The 22,430-nt window shown below is 38.0% G+C and overlaps 1 protein-coding gene across 1 annotated transcript in view; it reads left to right on the top strand.

Moving 5' to 3' along the window:
* The window catches only part of LOC126267176 (zinc finger and SCAN domain-containing protein 2-like), a 161,675-nt gene extending 141,012 nt beyond the window's left edge, over positions 1 to 20,663 (top strand). The window contains exon 6 of the mRNA XM_049972138.1: positions 19,844 to 20,663. Coding sequence (XP_049828095.1) covers positions 19,844 to 20,161 — 318 coding nt within the window. The 3' untranslated portion in view covers positions 20,162 to 20,663. The remainder of the gene's footprint in view (positions 1 to 19,843) is intronic.
* The last annotated feature ends 1,767 nt before the right edge of the window (positions 20,664 to 22,430 follow it).

Below are 22,430 nucleotides of genomic sequence, written 5' to 3'. Positions count from 1 at the left end.
ATTAAAACTGAAAAAGTGTGAAAAAGTAAGAAATATAGGAGATGAGATCTACAGAAGTTGTAAGAACCAGAGGTTGTCGAGAGTTTCAGAGGGAGCACTAGGCAATGATTGACTGAAACGGGGGAAAGGAATACAGAAGAAAGTGAAAGGGTAGCTTTAGAGATGGACTAGGGAAGGTGGCAGAGCATCAAACAGGTAAAGAGACTTATAGAAATCCTTGGTTCTTACAGGAGGTATTGATGAAAGGAGGAAACATAAAAATGCATTAAGTGAAGTAGGTGACAGGGAAACAAATTTCTAAAAAATGAGATTGATCAGGAGTGTAAAATGGCTAAACAGTAATGGTTAGACGACAAATGTAAGGGTAGAGAAGCATATATAAGTAGGGGGAAGAGCTCAGATGGAACACCAGTACTAAGCAAAGAAGAGAAAGCCGAAAGGTGGAAGGAGTATGTAGAGGGGCTATACAAAGGAAATGATCTTGAAGGTAATAATATAAAAGAGGAGGAGGCCGTAGATGAAGGTGAGATGGTAGAAATGATGCTGCAAGAAGGATTTGACAAAGCATTGGAAGGCCTAAGTTGAAACAAGGCCCATGGTATTGATGACATTCCCTCAGAACAACTGATATTCAGCCATGACAAAACTTTTGCACTCGGAATTACGTTCTTCAAGAAGAATGTTATTCGAACTCCTAAGTAAACAGCTACTGATGAGTGTGAATGTTACTAAACTGTCAGTTATTAAGGCACAGATGCAAAATACTGACACAAAATAATTTGCAGAAAATGAAAAAGCTGGTAGAGCCGAAGATGAGTTTGACTTCTGAAGAAATGCAGGAACACTTGAAGCAATACTGACCCTACAGCTTCTCTCTAGAAGATAGGCTAAGGAAAGTGGACCTGTATTTACAGCAATTGTAAACTTGGAGAAAGCTTTTGACAATATTGACTGGAATACACGATTTGAAAGTTTGAGGATAGTGGGGGTAAAGTAAGGAAATGGAAAGTTATTTACATCTTCTGCAGAAACAAGATGGCAGTTGTAAGAGTTGAGGGGCATGAAAGGGAAGCTAATTCAAACTCCTAATTGAACAGATACTGACGAGTGTGAATATTACCAAACTGTCAGTTTAATAAGGCATGGTTGCAAAATACTGAGACAAAATAATTTGCAAAAATGAAAAATCTGGTAGAGCTGAAGATGAGTTTGGATTCTAGAGAAATGCAGGAACACTTGAAGCAATCCTGACCCTACAATTTCTCTCTGGAAGATAGGTTAAAGAAAGTGAACCTACATTTGTAAGCATGGAGAATATTGACTGAAATACACACTTTGAAAGTTTGAAGGTAGCAGGGGTAAAATACAGTTAATGGAAGCTTATTTACAACTTTTACCGAAACCAGCTGGCAGTTATAAGAGTCAAGGGGTGTGAAAGGGATGCAGCGATTGAGAAGGAAGTGAGTCAAGGGTATTGCCTATTCCCAGTGTTATTAAATGGGTACATTGAGCAAGTAGTAAAGGAAACCAAAGAAAATTTGGAGAAGGACTTAAAATTCAGGGAGAAAAAATAAAAATTTTGTGGTTTCCAGTGACACTGTAATTTTGTCAGAGATAGCAGAGGACCTCGAGGAGCAATTGAATGAAATGGACAGTGTCTTCAAAGGAGGATATAACATGAATATTAACCAAAGCAGAACAAGGGTAATGCAGTGTAGTCAGATTAAATCAGGTGAAGCTGAGGTAATTAGATTAGATTTTGGGCTGTAAAATAAATGATAGCTGAAGTAGAGAGGATATCAAATGTAGACTGGCAATGGGAAGAAAAATGCTTCTGAAGAAGATAAATTTGTTAACATTAATATAAATTTGAGTGTTAGAAAGTCTTTTTTTGAAGGTATTTGTCTGGAGCGTAAGCTATTTGGACATGGCTTCAGATAAGTCACTCGTGTAAATAATTCTCAGATTCCTTAGGTACACCAAAATAAGTATAAGATTGACTGTCTATAGTATTGTTATGATAGTAACCCTTAGGAAATTATTCACATCCACCCATATTATAATTCAGTAATTTTCTTTTATATAAAATCTATGCCATTGAATTATACCACCCTTAGAAAAAGTACAGACCCTAACCAATTTTCACTGTTTAATAAATTAAATCTATAAAAGCCAATTATAAAGATAAACAAACTTATTTTCCAATATCTTTATCTAGAAGCTTCTCATTGAACTGACAGAATAATAAATTTAGAGAAGTAACTTTAATCTAGAAACTTGTCTGGGGAATGATGCCATCAGTGAATTAGAGCAGGTCTTCCTTTCGCAGTGAAACACTGCCAGATGATTGTTTCTCCTCCAGCTTTGCTAATACCAGCATTACAATTTCTGGTGGATTCTGTTATCTGAGAAAAATTCCTTGATACTTCAGTTCTAGCCCGGGAAAAGTATATTACTTCCCTGCACAGTGACTACCACTTCCTCTTTTTTTTTATGGCTACATCAAGCCTTGACTGTATAAGGTGATTGGACAATAGCATTTTTTAAATATATCGTTTGTATTTATGTGTTTTTCGTGTATTGTTCACTTTGTTTAATGTATAATGCTATATGGTAAATAAATAAATAACCACAGTAATTATTACCAGTAACTTGGTCGTTACCTTTAGGGATGGAAAAAAGGTAGGTCCTTGCACAGAGGACAAAGTGTATTATGACTGCAGTAATTATTACCTGTAAATTAGTTCTTCCCAGAAGCTAGGAAAGGAAAATTACTTCCTTGAACTGAGAGCATGATTACTTACACCACAGTAATTGTTGATTAGGCCTCCCCGAAGACTCCACTTCTTCACACTATTTAAGTATACCACACTACAGGTGCTCACCCCATAAAGGGTTAAAGAAAATTGTTCCAACACCACAGTATTAATTAATGCTATAACTCTTATTGAGTATTAATCCAACACAGCCCATCAACTTGTCCTATATGATCGTTCTGATGCAGACACGATGTACTGCAGGACCCCATCAATATTCAAGCAGTCCAACAGTGTGATATGATTACTCTGTCCGAAGTGTACAGTGGATCTGTGTTTGGCAAAGCACTTGCTGACCATTATGAAATACTTATCAACTGATTTTAAGAAAACTCTTTGGTGAAAAAATTTGTATCTTACAGCCTGGTATCTTTGCTCGATGAAGGATTGAATTTCTTTCCATTATTTGTCATAGCTACTGTGCCCAAGAAAGTAACTAAATCTTTGCATGAAGTTTTGCGAGTTTGCATGGTCAAAAAAGCATTCCACAGACTTTGTGTATGGTTCATATTAGGACAGACATTGCTGCATATGGCATGCTGCTAACATATTGAAATTGTATTTAAACTTGAAAGCAGAGCAATATCTGTCTCCATTCTGTAGGTACTGGTTTTTATACCTACGGGAAGGTCACACACAGTGCATCCAAATCTGTCTGCGTGTAACATGAATCTTGTGGTCCTTGCAAATGATAGTGCACAAAGAGATGCATATTTTGCCGTATGATACAACATTTTTGGTGTCAGGATATGGAAGTAACTGCAATTCTTTTTAATGGTACAATGTACTTTTTTTTAAAACAGAATTTGATGTATAATCAATGTGTCATTGCACATGTTAATGTTTACAATAATCTGTTTGGGCTACTTAGCTTTAATTGAAACCTGTTTGTTGTTGCGTCACAAAATGTATTCACTAAATAACTACATGTTTTAAGTATTTTAGTTTGCATCAAGACCTTTTGTTTATTTACAACATTTAAGACCATTTTAGTAATCTGTAATGATTTCAGCTTGCTAACTAGTCTCTCTAGCAATGCTATTGATATGATCTTCATGTAGAGGCATCTGATAATATACTTCAGTTACTTTTCTTCTTTGGTCTCAAGTACTTATCACTATCTCTAAATTTGCACTTCCTTTAGAACACCACAGCATACTATATGAGTCTTTCCTCTGATCAAAAACTGATTAGTTGTTATGTAGGGCCATAATTAGCTTTAATGTGTCCACTCCTATAAACGTTGTAGACAACAGTGTTCAGATTGACGCTATGTTCCTTGACTTCAGGAGGGCATTTGACACTGTTCTGCACTGCCATTCATTGATCAAAATATGAACTTATTGAGTAACAGACCAGATTTGTGACTGACTTCAAGACTTCCTTGTAGATAGACTTCAGCATCTCATTCTTAACAGAACAAAATTGACAGGTGTAAAGGTAATTTCTGGAGTACCTCAAGGAAGTGTGATAGGGCAGTTATTGTTAATAGTATATATGAATGATTAGTAGAAAGTGTTGGAAGCCCTTTAAGGCTTGTTTGCAGATAATGGGGGTTGTCAATAAGAAAGTAGCAATGCTAGTAGACAGTATCAACTTGCAGAATGATGTACAGAGGACTGATAAATGGTGCAGGCTCTGCAAGTTGACCCTGAATGTAAATAAATGTAATGTATTGCATATATATATATATATATATATATATATATATATATATATATATATATATATATATATATATCAACAGAAATCCACTACTGTATCACAACACAACTAATGATGGATTGCTAGAAACTGTAACTACTGTAAAATATCTAGGAGTAACTACATGGAGCAGACTTAATTGGAATGACAACATAAATCATCTAGTAGGAAAAGCAGCTGCCAGACTGAGACTCGTAGGAAGAAACTGAAGGAAATGCAACACTTCCATGAAAGAAGTGTATCTTCGAGCAATTCTCGAGTATTGTTTGTCAATCTGGGATCCTTACCATATAGAATTGATAGAGAAGAGTCAACGATGATTGATGCATTTAATCATGGAATCATTTGGTTGGCGTGAGAGAGTTACAGAACAGTTCAACGAACTCTACTAGCAGATTCCATAAGAGAGACATTGTGCATCAAGGAGAGATTTGCCATTCTGATTTCAATAGAGTACCTTCTGAGAAGAGTCAGACAACATATTACTTCCTACCACATACATCTCATGAGCCAATTAGGAATTAGAACTAATACAAAGGCTTGCCAACATTCATTCTTCCCGTGTGCCATTCATGAGTGAAACAGGGAAGGGGGGATCAATTAGCAGTACCAGAAGTACACTTCATCCCACACTATTATCTGGGATGTGGAGTGTAATGTGGAATGAATATTTACTTCTTGTCACTCAGATGTAAATAATGGCAATGTTACCAGCAACAATTTTCAACACTACTGATAATCAAGAATTAGCCAACCACTCTGATTCAACCTCCCTGACAACCCCTCATAACGCCGCAACCATGCCCTACTGACTTGCTCCACCTTCCATGTCCTAAAAAAACTTCTTCCAGGAAACACACTACTCCTGAACTCCCATCCTATGAAACTGTTGTCATTCTTTCTCACAAAACTCTTACAGATGCAGAAGTCTCAGTACTTTCTAAAGTCCTAACCTTTAGCCCCAAATCCTTTTCAAACATGATGGACTTGTAAAGGATATTCTTTCCTTTACTCATTACTTACTTGTAATGCAAACATTTCTTTGTCACACATCCCATTGACAACAGCTAACCTAAACCCTATACAAAACCTCATTTAAAACAGTTCCAGTCTCCCTTCAACCATGACCCCCCCCCCCCCCCCCCCCACTTTCCTCCCAGTCATCCCCTTGTGATCATTCAGGAATTTCTCACTTCTAACCAGACCTCACTCTTTTTCCCTAAATCTCTCTCTGGTGCATCCAACATCACTTCTATTATGGAACACTCTGCTATCCGTAACCTGAAAAAAATCAAGAACTTATCATCGTTCCGCATACAAAGGCTCCACCACAGTGGTCATGAATTCTAGTGACAGTTGCTGAGGGCCTCAGCCAACTTTTACAGCACTTCTGCATACAAAATTTGTAACCATGATCCCATTCCAGAAGTTCAACATGACCTCAAGCAGCTTTTCAAGGCATTAGATCCATCTCAAAACCTGATACCTGCATCTGTCTCATACCTCACATCAGCAATCCCATGCACTCCTAACTTTGACCTACTATCCACACCCTACAAACTCAATGTCATAGCCCTCGCTACTTGTAGTCCCATTGTGGCTGGGTACAGTCAGGTAAGAACCTCTGCTTTTACTGACCAACACTGCCAAACTGTTGACCGTCACATCCTATTGTAGATTCAAGAGACTGCCTCTCCACAGTTCCAGTCCTGTTACCACCAGATCCCTTTTTGGTCATTGTTGATGTGACAACCTTATACACGATCATCCCCCACCTTTCCCAACATCCTCCTAATATAAAACCCATCACCTCTTTCCTAATCTTCCTAGTCAACCAAACTCTGATCCACAATTATTTCACTTGTGAAGGCCAAACCTACAAACAAATTTCGGTACTGCCATGGGTTAGTTGTAGAATTTTGGAACAAGTTGTAGAATTTTGGAACACACATTATGTTCGAGTATAATGACTTTTCTGGAGACTAGAAATCTATTCTGTAGGAATCAGAATGGGTTTCGAAAAAGACGGTCGTGTGAAACGCAGCTTGCGCTATTCATCCACGAGACTCAGAGGGCAATAGACACGGGTTCGCAGGTAGATGCCGTGTTTCTTGACTTCTGCAAGGTGTTCAATACAGTTCCCCACAGTCGTTTAATGAACAAAGTAAGAGATTATGGACTATCAGACCAATTGTGTGATTGGAATGAAGAGTTCCTAGATAACAGAATGCAGCATGTCATTCTCAATGGAGAGAAGTCTTCCGAAGTAAGAGTGATTTCAGGTGTGCCGCAGGGGAGGGTCATAGGACCGTTGCTATTCACAATATACATAAATGACCTTGTGGATGACATCGGAAGTTCACTGAGGCTTTTTGCAGATGATGCTGTGGTGTATCGAGAGGTTGTAACAATGGAAAATTGTACTGAAATGCAGGAGGATCTGCAGTGAATTGATGCATGGTGCAGGGAATGGCAATTTAATCTTAATGTAGACAAGTGTAATGTGCTGCGAATACATAGAAAGATAGATTCCTTATCATTTAGCTACAAAATAGCAGGTCAGCAAGTGGTAGCAGTTAATTCCATTAATTATCAGGGAGTATGCATTAGGAGTGATTTAAAATGGAATGATAATATAAAGTTGATCGTCGGTAAAGCAGATGCCAGACTGAGATTCATTGGGGGAATCCTATGGAAATGCAATCCGAAAACAAAGGAAGTAGGTTACTGTACGATTGTGTGCCCACTGCTTGAATACTGCTCAGCAGTGTGGGATCTGTACCAGATAGGGTTCATAGAAGAGATAGAGAAGATCCAGCGGAGAGAAGCACACTTCGTTACAGGATCATTTAGTAATCGCGAAAGCGTTACGGAGATGATAGATAAACTCCAGTGGAAGACTCTGCAGGAGAGATGCTCAGTAGCTTGGGATGGGCTTTTGTTAAAGTTTCGAGAACATATCTTCAGCAAAGAGTCAAGCAGTATATTGCTCCCTCCTACGTATATCTCACTAAGAGACCATGAGGATAAAATCAGAGAGATTAGAGCCCACACCGAAGCATACCGACAATCCTTCTTTCCACAAACAATATGAGACTGGAATAGAAGGGAGAGCCGATAGAGGTGCTCAGGGTACCCTCCGCCACACACCGTCAGGTGGCTTGCGGAGTATGGATGTAGATGTAGATGTTGGTACTCACATGACACTATCCTATGCAGACTTATTTATGAGCAGTCTGGAGGAATCCTTCCTATACAGTCAACAACCCGAACCTCTTGGCTGGTTCAGATTAATTCATGACTTTCTTTTGATCTGGAGTCACAGCAAGGACAACCTTTGCTTTTTCCTCCATAACCTCAACACCTGTTTTCAAATCTGCTTTACCTGGTCTTACTCAGCTCGTCAAGGCACCTTCCTGGATGCTGGTCTCCACCTCTCAGTTGGCTCCATAAATATGCCTGTCCATATTAAGTACACCAACCACCAACAGTACCCCAACTTTGACAGCTCTCACCCAGTCCATGTCAAAAAGTCTCTTCTTTATAGCCTTGCCATCCATGGATGCCACATCTGCAGTGGAAAGCAGGAGTTGTTAAAGTATACCAATAGCTGTACACCAGAGCCTTTACTGTCAGATAATTTCCTATACAGCTCATCCATTAACAAGTCTCCCATGCCATCTGCTCCTCTGACGCCAGTAAACCTTTTAACAATCCACTAACCAGCATTCCTCTGATTACCCAGTATGATCCTGATTTTGAAAAGCTCAGCCTCATCGTCTAACAGGTCTTCGGCTACCTCATGTTGTGCCATGAGATAAGGGATATCCTATCCAAAATCCTACCCATATCCTCCAAAGTAGTGTTCTGCTTTCCACCCAACCTACTTTATATCCTTTTCCATTCTTATTCCAAACCTACTCCCAATCCTACGTCCCACGTCATTCCCATTTGGTCAGTCCAGGTCTATGAGTTGTCCCATACACGCACCCACCACCTCCTACTGCACCCAGTCACAGGCATTTCCTACTCAATAAAAGGCACAGCCATATTTGAAAGCAGCCATGTTATGTATCAACTATGCCCCAGTTACTGTGTAGCATTCTGTGTGGGCATGGCAAGTAATCAACTGCCTACTCGCATGAATGGCCACCACCGAACTACAAACTTGACCTCTCAGTTGCCAAATATGCTGCATACCACAACACAAATAACTTCACTATGCAGGCTATTTGGATACTCCTTTCCAGCCCAAGTTTCTCTGAAATATGCAGATGGGAATTGTCTCTCCAATACATCCTGTGCTCTCACAATCTCTTGGGCCTAAACCTCCACTACCCTGTGTGCACTGCCTCATCTTGCCTTTTCCCTTCTCTCTTCTGTGTGTCAATATTACTCCTTTTCTGTCCAGATCATGCACTGCTTTCAACCCCCCCCCCCCCCCCCTCCATGTGTCATTCTCTGCCTCCCTTTCCCTTTTTCAACTTCTCTTCTATCTTTTTTGCTTCCCTTTCTCCATCTTCATCTTCACCTTTCTCCCCTTTTGCCCCCTCCCCTCAGTTCCCCACCTCTCCCCCTTCTTCCATCTCTTTATGTTGTACTGTCTGTATTTTCTTTTGTCTGGTTGTGCAGCCATGAAGTCATCTGCCCAAAAAACTGCCTCTTTTCTGCTACCACCTCCTTGTGTCCTTCCTCACCCCCATGCCATTTCCCTCAGCTAAGATCACTGCTTTCAATAATTGAGAATCAATAATTAAGTCTTGCTGTGGCCATGGGAGTGTGAATGTGGATGTCTGTGTGGTTTGTGTGTGAAGGTGTGTAGTATTGATGGAAAAAGAGCTTGTACCCGAAAGCTAGTGGGAATGCGGTTTTCTGTTGTGTGTTACTGGGCTCCTTGCATTGATCTGCTATAAATGACTGGTTGCTTTTCCCTTATTTTACATATAACAAATGACTTGGTATGATAAGCACCAAAAAATTCAACATGCAGTTGCACATTAAATTTCTTGTTCTGAGTAAGTGGTAATGTCACATACTTGTCATCTTTTGAGTTGCTGCATCTTCACAATTAGTTGGTTCATTCCAGCAATCTGAAGCTTGTGTGCTGTGGCACTGGATTGTAGTGTTCATCCATATCCTCCTCAAGCACACCTGCACATTTTCTCTTGAAAATGTATATGAGAGATCATATTTCTATTTTTTGTGGTAGCGTACCTGGGCATTGTGCACAATGATATCCAGTAATCAACTAAAAAGAGCACAGTACCACTTCCTGTTATGGATATTTATCCTGTACTGATTCACATTTTGATCTGTTTGACCATTTCCACCCATGTGCTTGCTGTATTTTGTCGGATTGGAGGGTTGAGGAAATTCAGTGTGTTTCCTTGACCAGACAGAGTATCTTTCAGTTACTGGATTTACACCCTATGTATCTGATGGTGCCAAAATGATGAAAGTGTCATGCTATTTATACAGCAAAAGAACATTATTCTTTTCTATGGCAGAATGATTAGTTCTTCTTTCATCTTTCTCTATATCCATCTTCTCCAGAAGGAGGCAATTTTGTGAAAAATTGTAGTTAAAGGCACAAAAATGTAATAATTATTAAAGTGCTCTCATTAGTATTACTTTTGTGTAACACTGAAAATGTAGCATGTATTCCCTTGATACAAATAATGTTGCATACATTTCAGTAAATGACATGTGATTGTTGGCTTATTAAGACACTATTTATTGTTTTTGCAAATGAATGATAAAATATTTTAATTATTATGCTTACTTTAAATTCATGGATCTGATAAGATTGAGGCTGCAGTAAACATGTTTAAAATCAATTGCAAATTGTTTCCAGTGGTGGACTGCTTCTCACAGCTATTAACACAAAACTGAAAGAACAGCTGTTTGATGTTCATCAGTCCTTGAATAAGCGCAACAAGATTATAGAAGGTCATTGCCCAAAAAAATCAACAAAATTTCAGTCCTGTCATGTGTACCATTAATGTAACCATGGGTACTAAGGGGGTAAAGTAGTAAAGTTTTACCATGTGCAGCATATGCCATTTGTGAACAAGATATAAATCATCTATTTGTATGCTTTTCTCATGTCTGATGTACTCAAAGTTTAAATATGTATTAATAGGTGATACTATTTTTTTTTTTTTTTAAAAAAAAAGAACCTATTATCTCCATCATCATGTAGTGAGGTTCCAACCTCAATTTATAAAGATAGTAACTTGTCAGTAGTAACAGATGACAGTAACTTATCATCTAGCAAATATGTTTATGATTAATTAGTTCACTACCACAGGCTTCCAATAACCTTGTAATTTTCAAACGTGGCTTTGTTTCATATGTAAATAATGTAAGATATTTTACTTTCTTAGTTGGATCTTGTTTTAAATTAACATCTGGTTCTATTAATTCTGTTTCTGGTATTTTCTCTTTATCTGCTGGAAAATCCTGTACTGTACCAATAGTACCTATATTTTCATTTTTCTTCTGTATCATTTCTTCCACAAAATCTAAACAGGCATTTAAAACTGTTCATTTTTACCACCTATGTTAGATAGTCCTGTTTCCAATTGAGAAACCGTGTTACATAGCTGACAAAATCCATTATCTATTTGAGAAACACTTTCTTCCACTTTTTCAGTGTGTTATTCACTTCTGACAACACATCCATATGTCTTGTTTCGCACATTTCCATGAGCCAGGTCTTTGATCTCCTCTCAGTTAGTAATTAAAAAGGGTCATGGAAGTGGTGTTGATAGTTATTAGAAAGTTACTAATCGTAAATAATATATCATTCTTTGAACTGCGTTATTAACAAGTCAATGAAAATCATTGAACAGATTCAAAGTATAAATTGAAATTTACTCTCTACATCTACATCTTTATAATCTGTGAACCACTCCAAAGTGCATGGCAAAGGGTATGTCCCACTGCTCCCATTCCGTTGACATATGAAACTATCAGTTGGAATTCACTTAACAGGGTCGCTGTATGGATTGAAATTAAATGCACTGTTAATGATTGCTATCTTATTTAAAGTAAACCCCTTGGGTTTTGATCAAGTGAACTGCATTGGAGTTCATATAGGCTGTGTTTGCCACTCATGGGTAGAAGCGGCGTCTGCTGTTCATTTGCAGATACTGCGTGTGCTAGATCGCCACTGTAAGGTCACTGTTTCGACTGCAGACTGGTCCGCCGTGTGGAAGTGCTGACTTTAAACTGCTGCTGGTTAGGTTGAGCATGCCTACTGCACTCTCTTTTGCTGTTGTCTTGAATTGCTCTCTCGGAGACTGAACTAAAAGCATATCACACAAACTGTGCACACAGAATCTCTGTATGTAGCTCTGACTGTCAGCTTTTTAATCTTCTTTGCCCAAGTTTACTCAAAATTAATTTAAATATCCATAAAAACTTCTTTGCTTTTAATATTTACTGACAAATATTGTGTGACCTTCATTATTAGTGTTTGGTCTCGCTATTGAATTTCTTGACTTTTCCTCTTTATTGCTGAGAAAAATTCTCTCTTATATATTCTTTGAATCTAATAGTAATTATTTCAAAATTGTTTGAAGTACAAGTTGTAAAGCATATGGTAACTTCTTGATGTATTAAATAAGCAGTTGTCAGACTTCCAGTTAACATTGATTATTCATTGGTGTAAATGTTATTTACACGTAAGTCACAATACTTAACTGCAATACTTCAGTGTCATGTTAAAGTAATCTGCCCATTCACATTAGAGTAAAAACTTTCAGTCCAGTCTTCCAGTTTTATATATTAAATTCAAAGTAATCCCAAGGTCTTGAGTTCTTGTTATGTTGTACAGTTGGTGAAGCTTGATCGCTTCGCTGCAAGTGTCATTTCAAAGACCATATCATGAAAATGGCTGAAGCCATTGATAGAACTTGAAAACTGACTGCAGAGAATATGAGACAAGAATTGTGATAACTGGCAAAGTTATTAGTGTAAGCAAACTGACAATGTGTATAACTGCTGAATAGGACCTTTATTACAAATCCTACAGATTGAAGGGTAAGACAAAACTCTCAGAGGCTGCTAGGGCAAAGTGAGTTTGTTGCTGCAGTTTGCTTCTGTGTATGTTGAAAACTGGTGCTGCAGGGTGAATCAGATTCATTTCTGTCAATCATATTTATGGTAGGTACAACCAACAACCAGGGAAATAACTGCTGCCTTGCACGCTATTCAGAGGATGTCCCCTTTGTTGCCAAAACAAAATGTCCTACCAGTCTTCACATTGTAAGTGTTGTGGCCATTGTTGGTCATGTGATTCACCCACATTTTTGAAATACAGCTAAGCCATGGATGGAAACAGTGATGTATGAAATTGCATATATTCTTCAGCAAGACAATACACTGGCATAATTGAGCCATTTGTACAAAACAACAGTATGTCAGACAAGTTTGAAATCTGTATATAGGTTTACATCTACAAACATCCTCCTCTTGCCACCATACAGTGTGTGGCGGAGAGTACCCCGTACCACATGTCCTTTTCTGTCCCACTTGCAAATAGAGTGAGGGAGAAACAACTGTCTATATGCTTCCGTACAAGGCCTAATTTCTCTTATCTTCATGGTCCATGTCTTTGTCTGAAGAACTTTGACCTCATAACAGCCCTCATTTAAATCTCCTGGATTACTATACGTGGAGCATAGTTGAAAGGTTGTGTAGAAAATCTCAATATTCCAACATGACATCATTAAGGACCACCACTGAGGTAGAATTTACTGTAATGAACTCAAGATCATTTATATTTTGCATACATGTGGATGCCGTTATTCTGGCTAAAGAAATATACATTGAATGGTCTCTAATGATTTTTTGTAAATAAATTTTTAGTAATAATATTTTGTTTAAATGAAATGTTAAATTTGTCTAGATTCTGCTGCTGTACATTATTTAGCACTCCTTTTTGCAATATTTTATGTGTATTTCACTTTTCATCATCGTCATCATCCTGAACAGTTTCCAGCCCCAGGCTTGGTCTGTTTGGCACATAAGCCTTGCCATCTAGTCCTATTTTCCCAACATCTTTTTGTGTTTCTTTTGGTCCAGTCCTCGCCTCTTTTTTCAACACACTCCTCCAGATATTTCAGCCGTCTATGCTTTGGTCTTCTTCCTGGTCATTTTCTTCGCATCTCCTTTTCATGTATTTTCATGGGAATCTTCTTGTTTTCTGTTCTCTTTAAGTGCCCATACAGTCTTAACCTCTATGTTTCTGTCCTGCTCTGCAAGGTTTCCTCTTTCACTATTTGCCTTGCCCTTCCATTCATCATCCTATACCGCCTTGTTACTGCTGTACTATTTCTGAGGAACTTCATTTCACATGCCTGTAATCTTCCAAGCACCATAATACTTTGCAGGAATGCTTCTGCCTGTCTGCCATGTTCACTGATCTCTTTCTTATTTCTTCCTTTTTCCTCTATCACACTTCCCAAGTAGTTGACACTCTCCACCTTCTTGTTCTAATTGCAACAAGGATCTCCCATTTGTTTGCATTAAATTTCATTCCATACTGCCTCACAGTTTCTTCCCAAGCATCCAACTGTTCCTAAATCTCCTCCTCCCTGTTTCCCCAAATCATCAAGTCATCTGCCACCTTAGTCATTATCTCATCCAAGACCACAATGAAGAGGAGAGATGACAAAGCCCTGTTTTACACCATTTGTTTGATGGAACGAATTCGTCCTTTCATTTCTCACTTTCATAGATTGCAGGCTTCCACTGTACATCTCCCAATCTGAACCTCTCTGCTTCCCCACTCTCTTCTTTCCTATTTCTTCCCAGACATTTATTCTACAAAATCTATCAAATGCCTTTTATATGCTGAGAGACACCATCACGAGGTCCTCCCCAAATTCATAATGGTACTCTTGGAGTTGCCTCACTGCAAGTATGAGGTTAACAATTCACCTCCCAGGTCTGAAGCCTTGCTATTACTCTCTCAGTTTGTTCTCAACCCTTGTTTGGACTCTGGTCTCAAGGATCTTTTCATGTACCTTGATGCAGTGTGGTATCTGCGTGACTCCTGTAGTTTCTAGAATCCTTCCTACTCACATTCTGGAATAGAGGGACAATTAGTGTGTCCTCTTCTAATCTTCTGGAGTCTTCTCATTCCACGCCACCCTCATCACATTACGCAACCACTGTTTCCCAACTTCTTCTGCCCCTTACCATTTCGACACTTACTTTGTCCATACATAGTGCCTTTCCACTTTTCATCTTGACCAATGCCAGTTCCACTTCTTTTCATTTTAGGTTCTTCTCTCCCAGAATTTAGTTCTACCTCTTTTACTCTATTACCCTCATCTCAAAGTCCATTTGGATTTAGCAGGTGTTCAGAGTACTCTTTCCACATTATCTTTAACATCTCTTTGTTATTAACCTTGTTCCCATTTCTATCCATTATTGTTGCATCCTCTCTCAAACCTCTCCTCTTACTTATGACCATTGTGTATAGTACTTTTTACTTCCTCTCCTGTCTTCCTCCAACATCTTTGTCCATTCTTCCATCCATTTCCTTTTCTCCTCAGCCACTATCTCATTTGCCTCTTTCTTCTTTTGCTCATACCCCTCTCTCGATAATTCAGTCCTTTCTTGGAACCACAGTTTGAAGGCCCTGTTCTTCCTTCCCACTACCTTCTTGATTCTTTCATTCCACCATGCTCATCCTTTGATAACCTTTCCTTAAGAATCTTCTGGGAATTGTACCTTCACTTTCTTTACCTTCAGGTTCTATACTCTAATTCTCTTTTTTTGGTTCTCTGCCCTTTTCCATTCCTTCATGATTGTTGTGCTCATCGCCTGTAGCCAGTGGTCACTATCCATTGCTTCAGGCAGTCACTATCCATTGCCTCAGGTGGTAGTACCTTTATATCTGTTACAGTCCTCTTCCTTTCCCAGTCATGGAGCATGTAATCACTGAATATTTATGCACTAGATTCCTACTGTAGCACATTACTTGTTGCTCTGTTTCGTCCAAAACCAGGAGTTATCTGACCAGTTCTCTTGCAGAATTCCTGCAATACCTTTCCTTCTTCATTTCCACTTCCCCATTCTTTTGCTCCTAGTAAAAGTTCAAACCCACATCTTTCACTCCCCACATGTGCATTCAAGCCTCCCATGACTATGATCCTTTGACCATTAAAATGCTTTTGTATTTCTTCCTTGAAGTCCTCCTCCTCTTGAGATGTACAGCCCACTTGGGGGCGTATACCTGAACCACCTCCGTACTTCTTTCCTTTGTCATTATTCTCGTCTTCATTATCCTGTTGCTTATCCTCTGTACCTATTCTGTTATACCACCCCCCACAACAGCCCCCACTCCCTTTTGTCTTCTTTCTTCATTCCCAGTCCAGTACAATCTGTAATCTTTCCTCAGTTCCCTCCTGCCTTCTCCTTTCCATCTTATTTCTCTCAAACCTAAAATATATAGCTTTATCCTTTTCATTGCATCTGCTATCTCTTCTGCATTTCCTGTCAGTGTTCCAGTGTTCAGAGTTTCAGTTTGTAGTTAGTTTCCCGTACTGGGTCACTGCCTTTTATATCCTTTCTTTCTGAGGCTATTTTCTGGGTTGAAAGCTAATTGTTGATCCACTGTTGGCTACCTAGGCCCTTAACAGCTTTACCAGTGCCCAATTAGCCACCACCTTTTAGATTTCCTACAGAATCTTCATAGGTACTGTAACGGTCTTGGGGCACTCAAAATCCCCACTGTACTTTACCCATGTAGGCCATCCCCTTCATTGTGGTGTTGACCACCTCTCGTGACTTGCTTTGTCTTCTGAGAGGCATATTTTATTTCTACTTCACCTAAAACATCAGCAGATCAAGTTTCAGTTTTGTGAAATAGTCAGTTTGTTCTGAAAATAACAGTATGCATTATACAACTTTATAATGCAAAAGACTCTTACTGTACCACAGTTTATCATCATTACATATAATTTCAGTCACGATCAAACCCGTTTCAATACTATACTTTAAATTTTGCAGAGAATGAAGACTAATATTTTCTTATATCAAATTACGCAGATTGTCCACATAGAATGATGATTTCTATAATTTTATTGATATAATACATAAGATAATATATCCTGAAGATGAAACTATCATCATTTTCTGATTGTTCACCGTTGGCTAAATGATCACATCTGACACTACAAAAGAGTGTCTCAAAATGCAAAAGATGACAGTGTTGTCTTAAAACCCATCAATACCACATGGAATAAAGACAAATTCATTTTTATTAACGTAGTGAAACATAGACGTCAAGAACACATTATACTACTAAAATATAAAGATTTACATCTTTTTGCTCAGTCTGATTAGGTAGAATTGTCAGCAGAATGATCTTGTGACATTTGTATGACACTAGACCCTTGTTTAGATTTCTAAAATGTTTTAAGCTCTTTCCCTTACCCGAGAAATCTGATCAGTGCTCAGAAGGACTGCCAAATTAATCACTGAGGTTTCTTGCAGTGTTACACTTAAAATATGAGGGGTTCAGAGCATAAGTGGTGTAACTCCTCCTACAATAGTTCTCAGTAAGAGGTGCATTCATTAAGAACAATTATTAATGTTAATTATTTATTTGTATTGATGAATACAGGATAATGTGCACTAAAATCTCTCTAAATATAGTATGACTTGTTAAACAATAAAGAAAGGAGTTACTCAGTTTGTGCGCTGAACACTTTTATCAGTCATCCACTGTAGCCTCAAGTACATTGTGTGAATACAGGTTCATTGTTTGCCTGGTCTGAAATCTGATCTCGGGAATCTGAACGTGGAGTAGATGCCTTCTTAGGCAAGTTCATGAAGAATGCATGATACACAGGAGGAATAAATTTTAGAAGATCTAAATGTGTGCTTACAAAAATCCACCTCATGAAATTCTTCACTCTGATGGAAACTTGATTTAAACCTCATGGAAAATGGCATTCCCCTTTCAAATTGCATCCATCTGACTTGCTGCCAATTTAACAGATGCCCATCAGTAGCCCTTTACCTGATCACTGTGCTGTCTAGTAGCTTCTTCGTTGACACACAGTCGTATTCATTATGCAAATAATTAAAGGCTTTTTCTTTTTACTCCCTTGGATATTATCTACTCAATCATCAGCTGCATATTCCCCCCTCCCCCCCCCCCCTCCCCCCTGTGGCTAATTCAATCAGACCAAAGTCTGCATCATTAGGCAGGTAGCAATGGCCAGGTATCATAAATTTGTAGTTTATTCGTTCCACTTTCATGTCTGGGTCCTGCACTGATTTCATCAAAGAAACACACATGTTACAATTACTGTTCTGCCATGTACATGAATCAGAATATGCAGTTATACTTTGTACATCTTTCTGTATTCCGTAAGGTGTTTCACAACACAGGCCACATTACCTTGGGAACCTTAACCTCCTGCTGTTTAATCCCACATGTACTTGTATCTGTTTCCATCATTAAAAGAATGACAGCCCAGATTATACACATATAAATTTCTCTTGTAGTAGGCAACAGACATCTGCAGTTTTGGAAAGGATAGTGCCTTTTGTAAATCAAATGTAAACATGTAGTGATCACTAAAATATAAAGATTTATCTCTTGTTGCTCAGGCTTATTAGGTAGAATTGTCACCAGAATGATCTTGTGACATTATGTATGACACACTGGACCCTTGTTTGGATTTCTAAAATGTTTTAAGCTCTTTCCCTTACCTGAGAAATCTGATCAGTCTATCTTGTTTCATTGACTCTCTTGCTTCTTCAGCCTGTGCAAGGTGTTCATCCTTCTTTGTTTTGGAGCCTACATCTCTTTTGTGCATCATCCTCAGTTGCAATCTTGAATTGTAGTTCATTGCATGTTTTACAAAAATCTTTAGATGGAGGTTTGAAATGTAGTTTAAATTTTGAACTGAAAATATGATAGTAATGTTTTTCTTTCGCCGGTTCTTTGGCAGTGTTCCTACACCACTGAATATAGAATTCATACATTTTTCTCATTGTGAGGTCTTAGCTGAGATATCGTCAGTCGGGATTATCCTTTCTGGTATAATGGTTCTGGTAAGATGGAAACAACGTGATATGTTCTTGAACAGTATTGTCGTATATTTTATTTCCAGGTGTTTTTCTTCCTCATGAATCAGTTATAGGGAACTCCTTTCCTATACACCTGTATAATCTCCTTTCATTTATTTCCACACCTGTATGCTATTATTTTCTACCCTAAGAAGTACTGAGTTTGACTGAACAAGTACCCGAATGTACACATTCTGTCTGGAGTAGTCTGCTAATTTCCAAAATTTTTTGAATATTTCTTTGCTTTTACTGGCTCAATTTTTGCATTACGTTCCTTCTGGCAGTTATGCCTTGTCCCGAAATATCTTTTCTGGGATGCTCTTTCCACTATGAGATATATAAGATTGTCCGCTGTTCCTATTATTCTCACTGATGTTCCATTTCCATTTGTTGGGAGTTCACGTCCTTTCATATCCCCTGCGCAGTATGATAAATAAAGTTACATCAAAAACTATAGTTGCATGCTACAATGCAGTTATTGTATGTTCATAGTATACACAATAAGTAATTGTTATAAACTGCACTTCTCTTCAGGTGTATGTATAATGATAAAATGCAGCACCCTTCAACGGGTTAGGTTAGAAACAGTATCTTGTTCATTTTGTCTACTGTAGAATATTATTAATTATTATTGGTGTGGCCTACCTGTCATAGCATCATTCATAGGAATATTTTCCTCACTGTGTAGTGGATATTCTGAACAACACTCTAGAGAATGGTCAGTACAAGAACCTTCACATTCCATCTTCTACTAATGCACATGGAGATATGTACATTGTGCTCTGAACAAAGGTGGGAAACAGTTAAAGCACTAACACAGTGCTGCACTCTATGCACAAATGATGAAACCTCAGAGATGTGTACTTACAGTTCTGAACTGTAGATGTCTCCCTGTTAACGAATATCTCTATAACTCGTTTTCAACTAAAAGTGGAGTTACACCACTTGTACTCTGAACCTCTCATGTGCAACTAGCAACAATGGCCAGTTTCTGGTGGCAGACTGTGTTATAACAATAGTGTAAGATAGATATTCATCACATATTTCCTTTCTAGGTCTATAGAAAATGTTACACTGAGTGACAAGATGTTCATGGTAGTTTTATCTTACATGTCTTCACTGAATTATGAACTATAATCTGTATGACAATTTATTTCAGGCTGATACCACATTGTTTAATAGTTGTTTTTATTTTTTTACTGAAAGTTTCAAATGATCAACAGGTGTGTGGTAAAGGATTCCTGACCCGTGTTGATCTTCGCATCCATGCAACAGTGCACACAGGTGAAAAGAGTTTCCAGTGTGAGTGGTGTGGGAAAGCATTTGCAAGGCGTGATGCACTTCGCTGCCATCGACGGTCACATACAGGTGAACGTCCATATACATGTGATGTCTGTGGACAGAGCTTTACACAGTTCTCTCCACTCACTATTCATAAACGTCTCCACACAGGTGAGCGACCATACGCTTGTGACATTTGCTCAAAAGGGTTTGTGTCTCGATCTACCATGATGGCTCATCGAAAGAAGTGCAGCAGTTAGTGTTTCTAATTTATGCATTTTGCCATCTTCTCTGAAAATTTTATTTAATTTTAGGAAGAGTGTATCTTCTGAGTTTTAATTTTTTGTAGAAATTTTGTTTACATTGAAAAAGTTATAATTAATGTTTATTTTTAAATTTACTGTAGAATTACCATTTATGTAGTTTCAAAATTTTTGTTATGCTCCTGAAATGGAAATTATTAACGTAATTGCAATTTTCTATGAAAATGTGCATTCTGGATGGATGTAAGCTTTATTACACAAGGAAATAATAATAGTGACTTGTTTTTATACTGATTTGATGTGAATATTGCTTTGAAAATGTAACTTTTTTCTGCATAGTCACAGTTATGGAATTTGTTTCAATATTATTTTCTTTGTAATTTCATTTTGTTATATGTTTTGTTGAAATGAAAAAGAGCAGTATCAATTGCACCAGTTCTTATAGAACCATTTATGTGAGTATATGAGGTAGTGCAATAAACTATGGAGTAATGCTTAATGTAAGCTCAATCATTATTCTGAACATACATGCTATGAAGATACAGGAACTTTTGATTCTGGAACATATAGGTAAGTTTTTTTTCCCCTTAAGGTAAGTCTTTCCGCTCCCGGGATTGGAATGACTCCTTACCCTCTCCCTTAAAACCCACATCCTTTTATCTTTCCCTCTCCTTCCCTCTTTCCTGAAGAAGCAACTGTTGGTTGCGAAAGTTTGAATTTTGTGTGTATGTTTGTGTTTGTTTGTGTATCTATCAACCTGCCAGCGCTTTTGTTTGGTAAGTCACATCAACTTTGTTTTTAGATATATTTTTCCCACGTGGAATGTCTCCCTCTATTATATAAAATTATGTTTACCTTGACGGATTCTACTAAATACTGGAAGTTGGAAATTCAGTGCCCTTCTTGGTACATAAAATCATGTTTCATCATCTAAATTGGTTCAGTTAACATTAGTAAAACCTCAGAATTATCAAGTGACTGGAAATCAGATGTTCTGTAATGAAGCTACATTTTTAACAGAGTAGTTTCTTGACTCTATGTATCATTTGTAACTACTGTTGTGTACAGGTATCTTCAGTATCCAAAGAACTGTGACTGATGCCCGAACAAGAGGGAACTAACATGCATAGAGATTAAAAAATAGTGCATTGATTATGGCTAGGCACTAGCTGAAATCTGGATTTGTGTAATAAAACATGAAAAAAAGTGATTGTTTTCTCTATAATTTATAAATCGTGTAACAGTCGCTGAGTGCACCCACTTTCCTAATGGAAGGTAACCTGATGAAATGAAAAAGTTAATGAATAGCTATGATAGGGAGGGGGAGGAGAATAAAGAAAGAACAATTCATCATCTTTTGGGCACACGTCTGGAACAGTAACATTTCATCTTTCAGTATTTCACCAGTTAACCATACAGCCACCTAAAGGCAAACTGGTGACTGAATTAAAACTTCTTGACACAGTGTGTGTAACAGTGTGAAGTAATATTAATTCAGTTACTGACTCACCTTTAAGATGGTTGTACATCTGACAACTGAAATATCAGGTGATAAAATACTGCTGTCACAAGCACAAGTCTGAAAAATGATTGGATAGCCTATCCACTGGCATAACTTCAGGAACCACAAGAAAACACATGTCTCACAGCTTGTAGAGAATTTTTGATATCATAGCAAGACTACACACCGCTAATATTCCTGATCTGTGTTGTTAAGGAAGTGGTTTTAAACTGATTATTATTGCTGAAGTTCTAGATTTGTTAATTTATTTTGCTAAAAGGTAAAACAAACGAAGTAGAACTTTTATATTTTACCAGGATAACACAGTAATAGTACTACAGACAATACTGTTAATTACCTCTGCTTCAACACATTTCTTGTCAGTGTTGTGTACATTATAAGGAAATATACCTGCATGTGTATTCACATACTAGGGACTTTCAAGAAGGAAAGAGCTCGAGGTTGGAAAATGAAGACCTCTGAAGCAGTTGTAATGTCATTCCCTGCTGCAATGTTCCACTTGTTTTTATTGTGATATTGGGTGGAAAAGTCTAAACAGGAGTTAAGACTTCCTGTTATTTAATTTTACTCACCGTATTATTTCAGCTCACTTGGAAACCTCTTCTGATGGAATTTTTTTTCTTAAAAAGCTGCACTTCAAATCCATGCAGGATATGGTGTCTGATGTGCAGTGAGCAGTTTTCATCCAAAACAATGGCTAATTTCATTTGTTTGTTCAGAAGGGGTGCCGACAAGTATGTTCCA

Source organism: Schistocerca gregaria, chromosome 4 (assembly GCF_023897955.1).
Source record: "Schistocerca gregaria isolate iqSchGreg1 chromosome 4, iqSchGreg1.2, whole genome shotgun sequence".
NCBI lineage: Eukaryota > Metazoa > Arthropoda > Insecta > Orthoptera > Acrididae > Schistocerca > Schistocerca gregaria.
Note: the sequence above shows the minus strand (reverse complement) of the source record. Positions and strands in the feature narration are given on the sequence as shown.